Source organism: Haemaphysalis longicornis, unplaced genomic scaffold (genome assembly GCF_048455015.1).
Source record: "Haemaphysalis longicornis isolate Haplotype H1 unplaced genomic scaffold, Haemaphysalis longicornis Haplotype H1 scaffold_9, whole genome shotgun sequence".
Lineage (NCBI taxonomy): Eukaryota > Metazoa > Arthropoda > Arachnida > Ixodida > Ixodidae > Haemaphysalis > Haemaphysalis longicornis.
The window spans coordinates 23,460,563-23,475,856 of record NW_027526460.1 but is presented as its reverse complement, the minus strand read 5'-3'; the positions used below and the strand labels follow the sequence as shown (position 1 = coordinate 23,475,856).

The following is a 15,294-nucleotide window of genomic DNA, read 5'->3' as shown; positions in this document are numbered from 1 at the left end:
TTACAACCCTCAGTGCTGGGGCCGGGAGGATGTTTCTTATTGCCAGGAACTGTGATCTGGTTTGAAATTGGCGCCAGCGTGCGGGGCCCAGCACGTGGAAAAATAGCGGGAATCTCGGCGTGGTGGCACGCGGAGGAGACAGACGAAGACGAGAAAGAAGAATGAAGATTCTCGGTCGCCATGTTAAAGCTTGTTTTGCCCTGTACTTACTGTAAATACAGTTTGCTTTTCTTGCTTTCCGTTCGCCTTTGAGATTCTTCAACAAGCACTTCTGTGCGACCCCCCCCCCCCCCCTCCATCTGACAACGGCGAGGGAACCACCTCCGTCCATTGTGGAGTTCGCAATGAAGGTCCCGAAAATAAAGTTTTAATCTCTCTCTCTTCATCTGGATCCGAGCTGGTCACTGCACCCCCCCCCCCCCTCCTCACTCCGTAGTTTCTGCCCACAGCGCCGCGCATAGTGCCTCCTTTTCACCTAATTGGCGAACTTCCCAGGTTCGTAGCAAGAGAAAATTATGAATGACGGCGATTTTCTTGCGACTTTCGGTAAGATCTCGATCAAGGTTTGGGTTCTAGTCGCTGTTAGATCTTCCGGTTCGTCTAGTTTGCCTCTCTCACGCGGGTTCATCTATCCGTCCGTCGTAAGTTCCAGTGGCGTAGCCAGGGGGGGGGGGGGGGAACCGGGCTTTAGTTCCCCCCCCCCCCCCCCCCCCGAAATTTTTCCGGCCGGCGCCGTGCTGCTTGTTATGCCTGGTACGTCGCCTGTGAACGAAGGCGCATATCCTTCGTATGTGCCGCTATTAAAAACATTCACGACCCAATGCCTGTCCTAATGCATTGGTGCTTACACAAAACGAAGCGCCCGGGTCAGGATAATCGGGTTGGGGGGGTGCAGCTCCAAAAGCGATGGCAGCCCTCTGGTACGCTCAGCGCACGGGACGCCAAAGGCGTGCGTTGTGTCCCTTTGTGTGTAGCATGTGGCCACACAGAGAATAATTTGCCGGCTGAGTCGTCTTCGCAGAGGAGATTGACTCGTCACGGTATAACCGGGGATGCAAGAAGTAGTCCGCACTGACTCGCGGCGGAAAAAAAGAGAGACCGCCCGCCATTGATGGGTGAAGAATACGATAAAGGGCCGAAAGGGAAAAGACGATCTTTGCATGTGTAAACAGGCAGGTGCAAGCGGCGGTGGCAGACAGTCCTGCAAGTTAACTGAAGAAAGTGATGGGTCTGCGTATTGGGCGAAACGTGTGCTTTAGCTGGATGAACGTCGTGGTTGGGCAGAGGGCCTTTGTGGATGAGGCGCATAGCAAAGTATGCCCCTCTTCTGGGCGTCACCCCTTCGTTCTTTTTCACGTTTCTGTGGAGCCCGGGAGGAATTGAATGGGCTCAGCTTGCGCGCACTGCGTGCCCCCTTCGGAAAGCGGTGTTGCAGACAGTCATTTTCTCCTCCGCGATTAGGCAGATTCGCTCGGCGGTATTTTTCGTTAACCTACGAAATTGGGGAACGAAAAGGGCACGCTGCGGCTTGCCGAGAGAGTTCCAAACTTTATCTGAGTTCCAGACTTTATCCTACACGTGATGGCTTGACGGTCACCAGCCCTGCCATAGGCAGACGGCGCTTGCGATGGCCATCTTCGACCTCGGTCACAACTAAAACCCCTCCTTTGCTTCCACGGCCGCTTTTTGCCTGGGCGGCGGCTGGCCAGAGTAGTGTATATTCAGGGGCCTGAGTCACAACAACGCCGACATGATAGAACGGTGCAAGGGCCGGAGCACCTGGCTTTGGGAAGCTCACACTCGAAGTGCCATGCAACACACAAAAGAGGCCGCAATTGTAAGTCATTTTCTTCCCCTCTAACCCCTGATTTATCCTTGCGTGATCACTGTGTCTTTTAATATTTAAATAATCGCTTCCTAATATTTACACGATGTCACAGTACCTTTATGTTTGCGAGCCAAAAAAATTATATCTCATTTTATTTCTAATGCAGTACTTGCGTTTGAGTTGTTTGTTGAAAGGAGCGCCAGCTATAGAAGCGGGTAGGTAACTTAGAAAGAGGGAAAACGTGCATTCTACTCATATAAACGCCTAAATATCATATGATGCACAAAGTTGACGAGGGTTACTCAAAGCGTATCGGGACAGCGTCAAGTACATGAAGAGTTACCGCTATCCGTAAATTACGTGAACAGTTAAAGTACATGAAGAGTAAAAATATTTTGTTCTCGCTGCAGTTTTAGTAGTTTGCTTCATCTACAGGCACGCAACTCCAAGTGAGATAGCGGCTGTCGCATAGTGTGCCCGTTATCATGACTTTTGTTACCCCATTTCACACCACGCGATCGGGCGTAGAATGCTTATCAGCAAAAAAAAAAAAATCTTCTGCGTTTTGAACAGCAACTAAATAAAAAAATCTAATTCTTACGGCCTACGCCATTTTATTGCGGATGGCACACTCATCATACCACACACGCTGAAATAAAGCAAGCAATCACATGAAACTATGCACATTCAATGCAATGCCTGTACAAGGTGCCCGTGCATGCAGTATACGTACCGTATAACGGGCGCAGATTTGCACCACGCGATCTGCGGCTTTTTTTCCCAGCTTACAACTTCATCTGGCACTAAATACCATAATAATCAACACCAATAGAGACCTTAAGCCCATTTGAAGACAAAATACAACCTTGTTGAATTTGAAAGAACTAGCATTTGGTAACTCACTCAGCTACATTCCAACCCCAGAAGACGTTTATCAACCGGAGCAATGCAACAAATATAAAAAAAATTCAAATTTCGCGCAGCAGTGACGTAATATGGACAGGAGTGGTTTAGTACAGGCCAGCACTAAAACGTAGTTATGAGTGTGTTAACTGCACGTAACAATTGAAATGATAGCATCAATGGAACTAGATGCTCTCTACAATTGCGCAGCCATGTTGATTGGCTGTGTCTTAGGTCGTTTGACGCTAATCGAAAAAGATCCTGTGATGTCAGAGAAATCGCCGGAAAGTGGGTGGGGATCGTGGCCGCTGCTTCATGTTTTATTTCATATCTCGATTATTAGTTTGAAGTTTGCGATAAGATTGGTATCATTGTTATCGGGGAAATGCAGTCTGTTTAATGAACCAAACATGTATTTTGTCTTCATAGCCTTTAAGGGCGCCTGCAATTATACCTCGCTTTTTCTCTGTCGGGGGGAGGGGGGGAGGGCTTGAAAACAACTTTACTCCCCCCCCAAAAAAATTCTGGCTACGCGACTGTGGTCACCCCACTTGTGACAGAAGCCCGTCACCTCTCATAATATCCCATGTTCTTACGTACAAGCTCCTTCCCAGGAAACGCTCTATTTTGGCGTCCATCCGCGAATATAAAAAAAGGAAATTCAAGGCCATTGACGGCACACGAGGAGGGCAGGCGCACCCAAGCCATGCACGTAAGAGGCTGTTTATGGGGCCGTAGTGGTATGAAGGCATGTGTTTATATTTATTTATTTATTTATTCAAGATACCTTACAGGCCCGCGGGGTGGGGCATTGAGTTAGGGGGAGCACATACATAATATCAACAGAGTTAGCGCACAAATTATATAACACCGGTAGGTAAAGCTAACAACAGATAATATGTCAACTGTGTGAAGCACAAACAGACGCACACACGCACGCACACGCAAAATCGAACACGTGCGCGAGCCTCGAAATATCAATTTCGCTGATTACAGCACATATGTCTACATTTGATAAAAATAGTATCATACAGGACACGACAATCCTATCAATGCACTTTGAAATATCAGACACTTGCCGAAGGTGACAAGCAAATAACTAATAAAAATACAAAGGGCTAATTGTGTCCATGACCGGTTCAGAAGCATAAAAATCAGACACAAGGCGCCTAAAGGTTGCACGGCATGACACAGATGCGATATGATCGGGCAGATCGTTCCAAAGGCGTATAGCACTTGGGAGGGCAGATGAGTAAAAAGCATGTGTGGCACCGTAAACGCGTGAAAAGCTGTAGTGGTTAAACAGACGACGTGACGTGATAGATGGGCGTTGAAGATTAAACGGTGGTGTTGTCGAAGCGTAAATATACTCATGGAAGAGGCATATGACTGCGATAGAGCGACGTGTGTGCAATGGCTGGAGACAGCATTGACATTTAATTTGTGTGATGCTAGAATGCCGGTTATAATTTCGAGTTATGAAGCGAGCAACTCGATTTTGGATAGATTCAATCATGTCACTTAAATATTTTTGATATGCTGACCAAATGGACGAAGCAAATTCCAGTTGTGGGAGAACGAAAGTTTTATATGCTAGTTGTCGAACGTTTGATGGGGTATGCCGTAAATTGCGTCGTAAGTAGCTAGTGCTTTTGCACAAATGGTAGAGATGTGGTCAGACCAAGACAAATCGGGAGTTAGAATGATACCTAGATATTTGTATGTCGACGTTCGAATTAGTGAGTCACCTTTTAACGTGTAGGGGTAGTTAAAAGGTGACAAAATAACAAATAAATAAAAACGAACAGATAAAACAATAATGATTAAAATGATATTAACAAAACATAAAGAAAAAATAAGCTAATAATACCAAAAGGGTACTATAATAAAGTAATACAACAAAATAAAAACATGCCATTCGAAGAGCTACAGGATTCCGATGAAGACACCCGTCATCATCTTTGGCGACTTTAACGTGGATGTGTATAAGCCAGTCACTCACTGGGCGGTTTCTGACGCTTTTCAGGGAACGCATCCGGTGCGGTGGCCTGAATGTACTCACCACAGCCACGAAAACCCGTACAGATTTGGAGTTTGCTCAAAAATGCGGCGCATGTAGTGGATCAGCTAGCCCATCAAAAGCACCGCACTGGCCATAGGGCCACTGTTGTTACAGTTCTGACAACATAAATGAAATGATTGAACACGCACCTGTGCGTGCGTCCATTAATTTTATCATTCATTTGCTTTGGTTAAATCAACAGTTTCGATGGCCATCCATTTCTACTCACAGGATAGGATGGCTCCTCAATTATTTTTTACACGCGCTGATGTAAACGGTGCGTTAGTCAGCGGGCATACGTCCAACCAATGTTAGGCAAAGCAGGAAAAAAAAAAACAGCAGCACGAAGAAATAATGTTTGTGCTGGGTAATAATGTCGAAGTTCACAAAGAAACTAGCGCCGATATCTGCATTTAATGTAAACACCAATGTCAGGATATTCTCGTCTGCCGAACGTTGCCATCATGTTTGCTTCGAGCTTTATCTCATTTCGTCTTCGATGCCGAGCGATTCAACCCGGCTGCAATCGCCCACTATCAGGCTGACCCCCTGGATGCCGACACAGTAGGCGCGTATACGCTGCGGGAGATATTGACGCCGCATGTAGGCGCCTCTCGGAGAGCCAAGACCCCAAGCAACGACACCAAAGAAGCTTTGCTCGCGCTGACACCGTCCACCGAAGCGGGGAGCGATGGACTGGATAGTTGTGACGTGAAAGATTGAGGCCCGAGGCAGCCAATCAATCGATGAAAAATACAAGGGCGAGAGAGGGAGCGTATAGGCTCGTATGGCTTTCTGATGTAGTAGTCGGTGTTGAGTGGCGATAGCGGGACGGCCGGGCGGGGGCGGTGCTGCTAGCTACTGCTGTCAGCGGGCGCATGTGCATTTAGCGCCCAGACAGCACACGGAGCCTATAAAGCAAGCCCGCTCTCTTTCCCAAGCTGTCAGTCAGCTTCGCAACGTCAAGCCTTCCGCCGGAACGGAGTCCGTGCTTCACACGGATACACACATTTCCCGTTCGCCCAGCAAGGATACGTGCCGACAGGTGAGTAGTGTCGTGTTTCGTAAATTTACATCCGGTTGTTTCGAGTGTATTTATTTCCGAGGAGCGTAGTGAGAGAACAGCGAAGCTCAGCTAACGTTCGTATCATCACAGTTGCCGACGCGAGTGCAATTCTGTGCAATGTGCAGTTAAGCTTAGTCTGCGTGTGTGCTGTGCAAACAAAAAGACTTCTGTTGCAGTACGTGATGGAAGCTGCGACCGAAGCATCTAGGACTACGGAGGAGCTTCCTACGGCAGTCTCTGAGCCGTCCGATGCAAAGCCAGCCGCTGCGTTGACTGATGCTGTAGCGGAAACCAAACCCGAGGTAGTCGCCACAACTCCCCCGGTGGCCGAGGAACTGATCGCTACAGCAGCAGAGCCAGCCGCCGCGTCGAAGGATGCTCCAGCGGAAACCAAACCCGAGGAAGCCGCAACCGTTACTCCGGTGGCCGAGGAACCGGTCGCTACGAAGCCAACCACCCCGTCGAAGGATGCTCCAGCGGAAAGCAAACCCGAGGAATCGGCAACAGTTCCTCCGGTTGCTGAGGAACCGGTCGCTACAGAGCCAGCCGCAGCAACTGCAGAGCCTAAGGTAGCAGACAAGCCTGCAGAGCCTGCGGCGGAATCTGTCAAACCTGAGAACGAACAGGTTGGTGAAATATTGATGCCGCCATTCGAGTGCGTTAAGTGTCTGCAGGAGTTTCTTTGGCGAGATTCATATACTTTTTAATCGGTTTCCCTGTTGCGTCTGCCCTGTTGCCTATTAATTTTCAGTCTGCTGAGGTGAACTCCCTCTCGACAAAGCGTCGGAATTTCATCACCGTTCTAGTGCCGCTGTTCCCATATCCCTCCGTTTCTTTCTTTCTTTTCTGCGGCGTTATTTCCATCCACCCCGCATCTTCTCGCTGCCTCCTGTCCGCTATCTCGGTCATGGGCGTGGCCTAACCAGTCCTCCTTGTTCGATTTTCCCCGCAGAGCGACAAGCCCGAGTCCCAACAGTCCCTTCCGTCCGAGACGTCCAGCTCGGAATCCGCACAGGCGGCCCCCGCCCCCTCGCCTGCTACCTCTGCGGACTCGTCTGTACCCTCCGCGGCTACTGGAGACTCCGCACCACAGGACACCAAGCCGGACGCAGTCGCCGAAGCCTCTGAAAAGCTCGAGGCTCTTGCCTTGAAGGACGAGGCTGCGACGCCCGAGACTCCTTCGGACGAGCCCGCTGCGGAAGCTGCCGCGGAGACTGAGCCCAAGCAACCGGCGGCCGAAGCGGATAAGAGCAGGAAACGCCGCTGCGTGATAGTTTAGCTTAGTTCTACTTCAAGCTTCTCATTATTTATGTGCATGCTTTTTACAAGTTTTCCTGCCTGAATAAACTTTTACACCACTCCGTGCCACATCAGTCGTGCGTTTATTCAGATTCTTCCGTGCGTACGGCTCTTCCGCTAATCTTGACCGTTGAAGAACACGCTCACTGTTTGTTTTTTCCTGTCGGTCAGCCCGAGCGTACGCCCTTGTCGAGCTCTTCCTTCTGACGCGTCATTGAGCTCTCCGGCGCAGATTGCTCGTCCCGTAGTACTTCCTCTGCGCAGTTCTGGTAGTGTCTGCGCTTAATTGGCAGAGTTCGGCTGACCGTGAAATTCGCAAACCGATGAGATTACGACTTAGCCAGCTGTTACTTCAAAGTTAAATTAGTGACGTCAACACTTTGTTCCTCTTCTTCTCTCGGTGGAGGCGTTTTTTCGACCGCCCCGGGGCTTCACTGCCTGAAGGCATTGGGCCTAGCATTGCGGCGGAAATTTCACCGCTTTCAATAAGTCCTGATGGCGCCTTTTGTTGCGATTATCTGCTCCTTCCCACGTGTAACTTTATTTCTGGCAAGAGTGCCTTTCTGTTTTGCGGTTATGCCTGTAGCCGCGGTCTTGGGCTCTCCAGTGAGCACACAATTGTAGTGTACGTGCCAGACATGTTATCTCTGGAGAGGCGCATTGCGAGATTCCTTTTCCGTCTTCAGCCTCGTTCATTGTTTCGGGTACGCACGGGTGCGCACGTCGGCGGCTATCGTCCTCTGCGTCTCCAATCAATTCTACTGCCAGAGGTCGACGCCTGGCGATACAGAAGCACTCGCCAGTAACGTAGCGACTTCGGCTAGTTGGTCTAAGTGCACCTTGTACTAAAGCGCAAAAAACGAGGACAAGCCCATCAACTTTATTCAAGGAAACGCAAATGTGTAGTAGTAAAAAAGAAAAGAAAACCCGGATACAGTGAACTAGGTCACTGTAACCCCAGCGCGAAAGTACCGGTGTGACTAAAAAAATTGAAGCCGTTCCACTCAATGTGAAAGCTGTCGGAAGTGCGGAGCAGCGATTCGCCATAATGGGCTGCAGCGCCGTTATCCGCTCGCTGCTGCTGCCCAATGCATTTCAAATTTCCCGCCTCCTGAGTACTCGCGCGTCCCTGCATGAAACTGCACCAGCGGGAGTTCTGTTCTTTTTGTGCTTGCTGTAATTTCGTATGCCGAGGCTGTTTTGCGTCATTTTGAATGCGTAATTTTTTTCTTGCGCGGCTGGAGACTCTCTGTGGCATTTCGAACGCGCCATTTTTTTTTTTTTTTTTTTGCGCGGCTGGAAAAAACGTTGGCTGGAGCCATAGAGTTTCATACAAATAAGAAACTCTATGGCTGGAGCCTTTCTGCGTAATTTGGAACGCGCCATTTTCTTTTCTTGCGCGGCTGGAAAAAACGTTGGCTGGAGCCTTTCTGCGTCATTTCGAACGCGCCATTTTTTTTTTCTTGCGCGGCCGCTTTTTTTTTTTTTTTGCGCTAAACAGCGGGGAAATGTACGACAAGAGACAGCGGTTCACGAGATTCGAACGATTATGACTCTTTAAACCACGTGGTTTTCGAAGCCAGCGTGACCCCCTGACGACGGTACATCAGGCCTTTCTTTTCTTTTCTTTAAAAAAGAAATGGGGATCTCAGTACCATGGGAACCGACTGTCCCATTTGTAAACAACCCGAAACTGTGGAGCATGTCTTTTTTTAAATGCAGAACATTTCAGTAACTCACGATGTCACCCGCGTTGACGTCCGTAGTCGTAGTCCGCACCCCTCCCCCTACACTATAAATTAAAAAAAAATACTATCCGGCGCCTGGTTTCGATCCCTCGACCCTGCAGGCGGAACGCAATGTACATGGTGCTCTACCCACTGCACCACAAAGCCGACACAGAACGGGAGGCTACGAACGCGCCTTATATCCTTGACTCATTCAAACTACGTCAAGAAGCTGCTGATACAACGCATTCACTACCACCAACTCCCCAAACACTAAACGTTAACGCAATACACCCACCCCCTATTCGACGCATTTACTCGAGTCCCCCTCGCGGGGAGATGGGCCCAATTTTCATTGTTACCCGCCGCGGTGGCTCAGTGGCTAAGGCGTTGCGCTGCTGAGCACGAGGTCGCGGGTTCGATTCCCGGCCGCGGCGGTCGCTTTTCTGATGGAGGCGAAAAGCAAAAACGCCCGTGTGTGCGAGATTTCGGCGCACGATAAAGATCACCAGGTGGTCAAAATTAATCCGGAGCCCTCCACTACGGCGCGCCTCATCGCCTGCGTTGCGTCGGCGCGTTAAACCCTACAATCAATCAATCAATCAATCAATCAATCAATCAATCAATCAATCAATCAATCAATCAATCAATCAATCAATCAATCAATTTTCATTGTTGGGCCGCAGTTACAACTATACCGCAGTGTTCTTTTGGGATGTCCTCCAACGGTCACCCCAGATAGATTTTCCACTTAGCCCACGGCATACGTTTTTTTGAGCATTGATAGGGGCGATGTGTCGTTTGACAGTGTAATGTTGTTGGGCCTGCACAGCATTTGGCGTTCGCTCATGGCTTGGCTTCATTGTGATGTAGACGCGCGACCAACGCGACAGTATTTTCGGGAAAGACTGTCACAGTTTGTTGAAGTTCAAAGAGCGAAGAGCTCTCCACCAGAATGGTTATCAAATATTTTAATTGAACCCCTAACTACGCTTAGGGAATTTTCAATGACAACACCGGCCCTGGGGGGCATGGTGGCATTACTGTGTTTCTTTTCTTTTTCACTGTACCTGGTGCCTGGTGTTGCTGCCTGAGATTGGCAATAAAGAAAAAAAAAAAAAGACGGTACATCAGGCTCTGTTTTGATCTGTTATCTCGATGCGCCACCTGATTCCGGCAGTCGCTTGGCATCGTCTGTTAGCGAGCTACGACGACAAGGCGAGCAGTGCTGTGCACTTAAAACAGACTACACCATATCAGGACACCGTGCAATCCAACAGGCTTGTTGGTGGCTGGTGAGTACCTTGGAATGCTGATATGGAATGCGTCGGCAACTTCATGGGTCGTGCGGTCCTGCATTTGCACTTTCTGCAATGCACTGCCACGAGAGCATTCCCAGTTTGTTTTAACGCGCCCCTAGGCTTCCTAAGTTCTGTGCTGATACACCGGCCTGTTTAACCGATGACCGATACCACGCCCCCCTTGCACACCTACGGGGAGCTCCCTCGTCTTGACCGCAGCCACTCCACAAGTAACCCTTCTACGTAATAACGCTTTCGAAAACTGATTTTAACTTGCGCCGAGAATTCTACACTGACACCAAAGCGCGTTGCCATCTTCAGCTCAGGTGACATCCTGCGCACATACTGCTTGGCAGCCGCGTATTATTTTTCTCACGGCCACTGACACCCCCTGTGTTTTGAGATTTTACCTATTTCAATAGTTTATTTCTAGTCATACGTAGTACAGAATCCGGATGGTTTACCATTCTCCACCTACTATGTGTTGGCAATAACTTCACGTAAGCAGGAACGCGTTGGAGTGGCGAACACACAAAACGCTCCCTCCTCCTCTCCCCCCGCCCATTTTTTTATCTCATTGGAATTGTCATAATCATAATCCAGCAAGGGCTTCCCGGTCCTTACAGCTAGCCAGTTAACGTGGTTCCCGCCAAATCTGAGTCGCAAGTCAAGAAATAAAGGTCATCGCTACTTCCGCATATCTCGACATATACTTCCGTATACTTCCGTATATCTATATCTCTACTCGATACTTCCGTATATCCCACTCTGAATATTGGCTGTAATCACGTGCATTGTGTATCACGTGGTTTCTGTAGTCCTATAACCCGTGTTTTCTAGAATAATATGCTGGTGGAACGAATCTTTGGTGGCGATTAGCCAGCGAAGCTGTTTCGGTTTCATTTGGCGAAAACTGCTGCAGGAAAATAGAGTTCATAAAAATAGCTCAAAGATGCGTTTTAAAGCAAAGCTTTCTACCACTACCAGCCAACGGTTCTTTCGTGGCGCGCGCGACAAGAAACTCCCCACGCGGATGCGGAGGAAAAGGCGGTTTTCACTCACGCAGCACAGTGTTGATGGCGCGGCGAAATACCCAGCGTTCCCCGCGCGCTCACGCCGGCGGGCGCATCGGCGCGACCCGGCTTTGCCGCCTGCTTTAGCGACGGTTGTTTTGGGCCTGTTTAGGCGCAGCTTCGCGTCCATTGCGCGCTTCCTTCGCACGGCTTGATTAAATTGTTCGACAGCACCTCCTGGGTAACCCTGGCACGGCGAAATTAAGTGGTCGTAAGGCAAATATACGTTAAAGATTGGTTTGCCGGGCACGAAAACAAAATGTAGAGACTACATACAGACATCTGGCCTCTAGAGAAACGCTACCTTTTGCGCACTGCTTGCCACTAATGGGACTCTGTTTTCTAAATTGGTGAATACCAATTCGGTTGTGTTTTAACAGGTATTACAAAAGGCGAAAAGAGCGACTAGTTCTGATAAATAGCGATTATAAGAGTTCCCTCAGCTTTCTCGCAATTCTCAAACTCACTAAACAAACTATGTGGTTTAAATCGGTATCAATGGGAATCACTAAGCTCACATGCCGATTTGTTTCGGTGTCCGCGCTTGTGTCGCGCGGTGATGTAGCCCCGAGCTAGCACATCATGATGGCTAGAGATTCCTCTGTTTCACCCTTCGAATGACGTACCTCGCCGTTTTCTTTCTGCCGACGCACGTCCGGCCTACAGCGGCAGCGTCCGCCGCTCTAGCCCGCCCGTGGCCGACATTACACTGCACCACAGACTGAACCGTCGAACCCTCCCACCCCCCCACAGCTCCCTATCACCAGAGGAGGCCCGCATGTGGCGCATCATCCAAGCGCACGCGTTCCCTCACCGCACGATCCTACAGCACTCCCACCCCCACCTGTTTCCCTCACCTCGCTGCCCGCACTGTGGTGCACTGGATACGCATTTTCATTCCCTCTGCCAGTGCCCCGAGAATCCCTACCCACCCCTCCCCACCGCCCAGGCCTGGAAGCAGGCCATGCGGAGCTCCGAGGTTTCGGACCTGTGCTAGTCACCTCCCGAGGCCTCCAGGTCGCTGCGGCCCTGTGGGCAGCCGCCACCGCCCCATAAGGGGGAGCTCTTTCAATAAATGTTATTTCTCTCTCTCTCTCTCTCAGCGTTCGGGATGCCGCTCCTGAGAATTCTAGGTAACGACAGGCAGAATCTCTGGTTTCACTTTTTGTAGAGCCACGTGTGTGAATTGGTGACGTCGCATGGGCAGTTGTAGGTGTCGTTCACAGCTTTGCTTATCAACCCCCTTCACAGCGTGGATTGGAGCCAATTTTCTTTGTGTGTGCATATTAGAAAACAGATTTTGCCATGTACGGCCGCTACACAACTTCTTGTCCGAGACGAGGTGAGCAAGCCGCAGTTTTTACATACGATGAGTGATGTGAAGCCGGCGTGGTCCGCGCTCCGCGGCCGAAACGGCTCCCGGATAGAAATGACCATAAAACTAATTTCTAGACGGATTTTCGTAAACAGACTACAGAATGCGTTTTCTCTACAAAAAGATAACCCAACGAAGTTTTATTTGGCCGATGAACTCACAGGTATGCTAAATATTGCTCCGAAAACTGTTTGAATCTCGCGCTCTTTCAGATAGAAGGGACCCCGGATGTTCGCGCCCCACGTTGCGCGAAAGTGATACAGCACAACAGCACTTTGTGGCACGTCGAATTCAACAAATTTAAAACATCTCTACCCATTCTAAGCTACCTCCACGCCGCTTTTAGGGTTACCACCTGCCCGGTTTTTGACCGTCCCGACAGATTTTTTAGACACCAGGCCGGTGTTTTGGCCAACGTGCCGCGATTATTTTTACTGCAAAGCAGCATGTCTAACCCCCCAGTTTTCATTCCGGTCAGGCCAATTTACTCGGCGCTGCCGACACCAACGTTATGGCCGACACCACTTTTACAAAAGTTATTACCCTCGTCACCACAGTTGCCTCTTCCACAAGCTGCGCAATCGGCCGATAACGGCGGTAGCGCCCTTATCGGCGTCACCAGAGCAACTGCCGACTTGCCCGCTTTGAACGCCGACGTGAGCAAATAATTTTTTTTCAGCATGAAAGGCTTCCCGCGGCATTTTCGCCCATCACCGGTTTCCGGTTTATGCGTGCACTGGCTGGCGTTGGAAGCAGGGGTGGGGGGCGCGCATGCATAGAGTTTCTTAGCCGTACATGCACAGCTAGTCTTCATGCCTCTACCGATGACATGCCCATTGTGCTGGCGGAAAATTTAAACGTGGAAGTCTCGCGGCTCAATGCGACCTGTCAACTATCGTCAATGGTCGAGCGAGCGGTTTGGGTTTGTGTGTTGTTACACAGGCAGTGAGATGCCTGCGACGCGGGACGGAAACGGACAGCCACATGTTTGTCTACTAGAATAAAGCTCGAGTCCTTCCAGGTTTTGACTCCCTATGGACAGACGCGTGTCGTTCGCTCCGAGGAAGAACAGCGGGAATCGAACGAGTGTCTGCCGGAACAGAAGCGCGAATGGGTGAGAAAACAGAAAGCCGCTGCCGCCGCCGTTTTCACCGCAAGTTCAAGCTCGTCGAGTAGCTGAGAATCTCTCCCGTAAGAACAGTAACGTCAAATTGGGCCAATATTTCTTGTTCAACTTGAAGAGCTTTCAGAGTGACAATTTCGGCGGTGCCTTTCACTTCCAAGCACGCGCACATAACTGGTTTCCAGTTTATCAAGCACGAGTTGGGAGTGGAGGGAAGGGTGTGCACGCGCAGATGTAGGTTTCATGGCCTCAATGATGACATGTCCGTTGTGCTGGCGGGAGGTTTAAACGTGTGCGTCCACCGCACCAATGCGAACTTTCCAGTGTACTCAATGGTCGAGCGGTTTGGGTTGGCGTGCTATGCAGACAGTAAGATGCCCACGACGCCGGAGGGAAACATACAGCTCCATGTTTGTCCACTAGAATAAATCTCGAGTCCTTCAAAGTTTCATTGGGATAAGTGCTAATTGCTCGATCGCAAATTACAAACAAACGTGTTTTGTTTCGGGCATTTCGTGTAGCTGCGCAGTTTCGCAAGTTATCCTGCTTCACAGAGTGGAAGGGCACTAACCTTTTTTTTGCGCTTTATTTGCGTAAATTCAGCAACTATGACAATAAATATGTGTCGACAAGCTGCGCAAATAGTCACGCGAGCAGAGAAACTACGCGGGCGAGCGCGCTCCCAGAGATGGACGGGGACCAATTACGGGGAAAAACACAACGAAATGCCGAGGCACTGATACGAGCCGCTAAGACTAATTCTAAATATACATTCAAGTTCCGCAAATAGGAAAATGCGAACGTATGGAATTTTACCTGTTGTCGTTCTGCGTTGTATCAAATACAGTTTCTCATATGTATTGCTAGGGTTGCCACCTTTCCCCGAGAAAAAAAAAAAAAAAAACAGGCCCTGGGGGGGGGGGGGGGGGGGGGGGGGTTGTTGACAAAGATCTAGACGCCATGGTTTTTTGACATGCAATTCTAATTATTGTAGCGTTTTCCTAACCAGAAATCAACATAACAGGCTTACTCGGTGCGCGCATGACATGAGGGAATTGGGGAACATGTGCGCGCCTGTACACTGTGCACATATATACTCTCAGGGCCGTACCCAGAGGGGGGGGGGGGTTTGGGGTTCGAACCCCTCCCGAAACCTTTTCCAGGCAGCATGTAAGCAATACTTACTGTTGCTTTCAGCAAAACTACCCCCTTCCCAAAATCCATGACATCTCCCGAAAAAAATTCTGGCTATGGCCCTGCATACTGTGTTTTTGTTAGCCCTGTTGCATTTGTAATGTCGTTTTGTAAATACAATTTCAGTTGGAAGTTAGCGCTTGTCTCTATCCTGCCCGTCCCCCGTCTGAATATTTGGGCTTGAAAATCTTATAATGGATTACCAACTAGCTGGAACCCAGAAAGTGGCTCGAGATTTTGGTTATTGCTCTGAAGTGGTGCATTCAAAAGTAACCGACCACACTTTGTCTATTAAAAGCTCTGTTCTCCCGTTGCTGTTCCTCCCCTTGCAGGAACGTAAAGA

The 15,294-nt window shown here is 49.5% G+C and overlaps 1 protein-coding gene across 1 annotated transcript; it reads left to right on the top strand.

Annotated features, from left to right (window-relative positions):
* Positions 1-5,703: 5,703 nt before the first annotated feature.
* Positions 5,704-7,232, top strand: LOC144153877 (uncharacterized). The gene is made up of 3 exons (XM_077685627.1): positions 5,704-5,838; positions 6,036-6,485; positions 6,812-7,232. Exons 2-3 carry the CDS (start codon positions 6,042-6,044, stop codon positions 7,136-7,138), a joined length of 771 nt encoding a protein of 256 aa, XP_077541753.1. The 5' UTR covers positions 5,704-5,838; positions 6,036-6,041; the 3' UTR covers positions 7,139-7,232.
* The last annotated feature ends 8,062 nt before the right edge of the window (positions 7,233-15,294 follow it).

What these genes read in the sequence shown, in the direction of transcription:
- LOC144153877 (XM_077685627.1), top strand. Translation starts at nt 6,042, where the DNA reads ATGGAAGCTGCGACCGAAGCATCTAGGACTACGGAGGAGCTTCCTACG. An exon ending in TCAAACCTGAGAACGAACAG is followed by an intron (nt 6,486 to 6,811) that starts GTTGGTGAAATA and finishes TTTTCCCCGCAG; the next exon opens with AGCGACAAGCCCGAGTCCCA.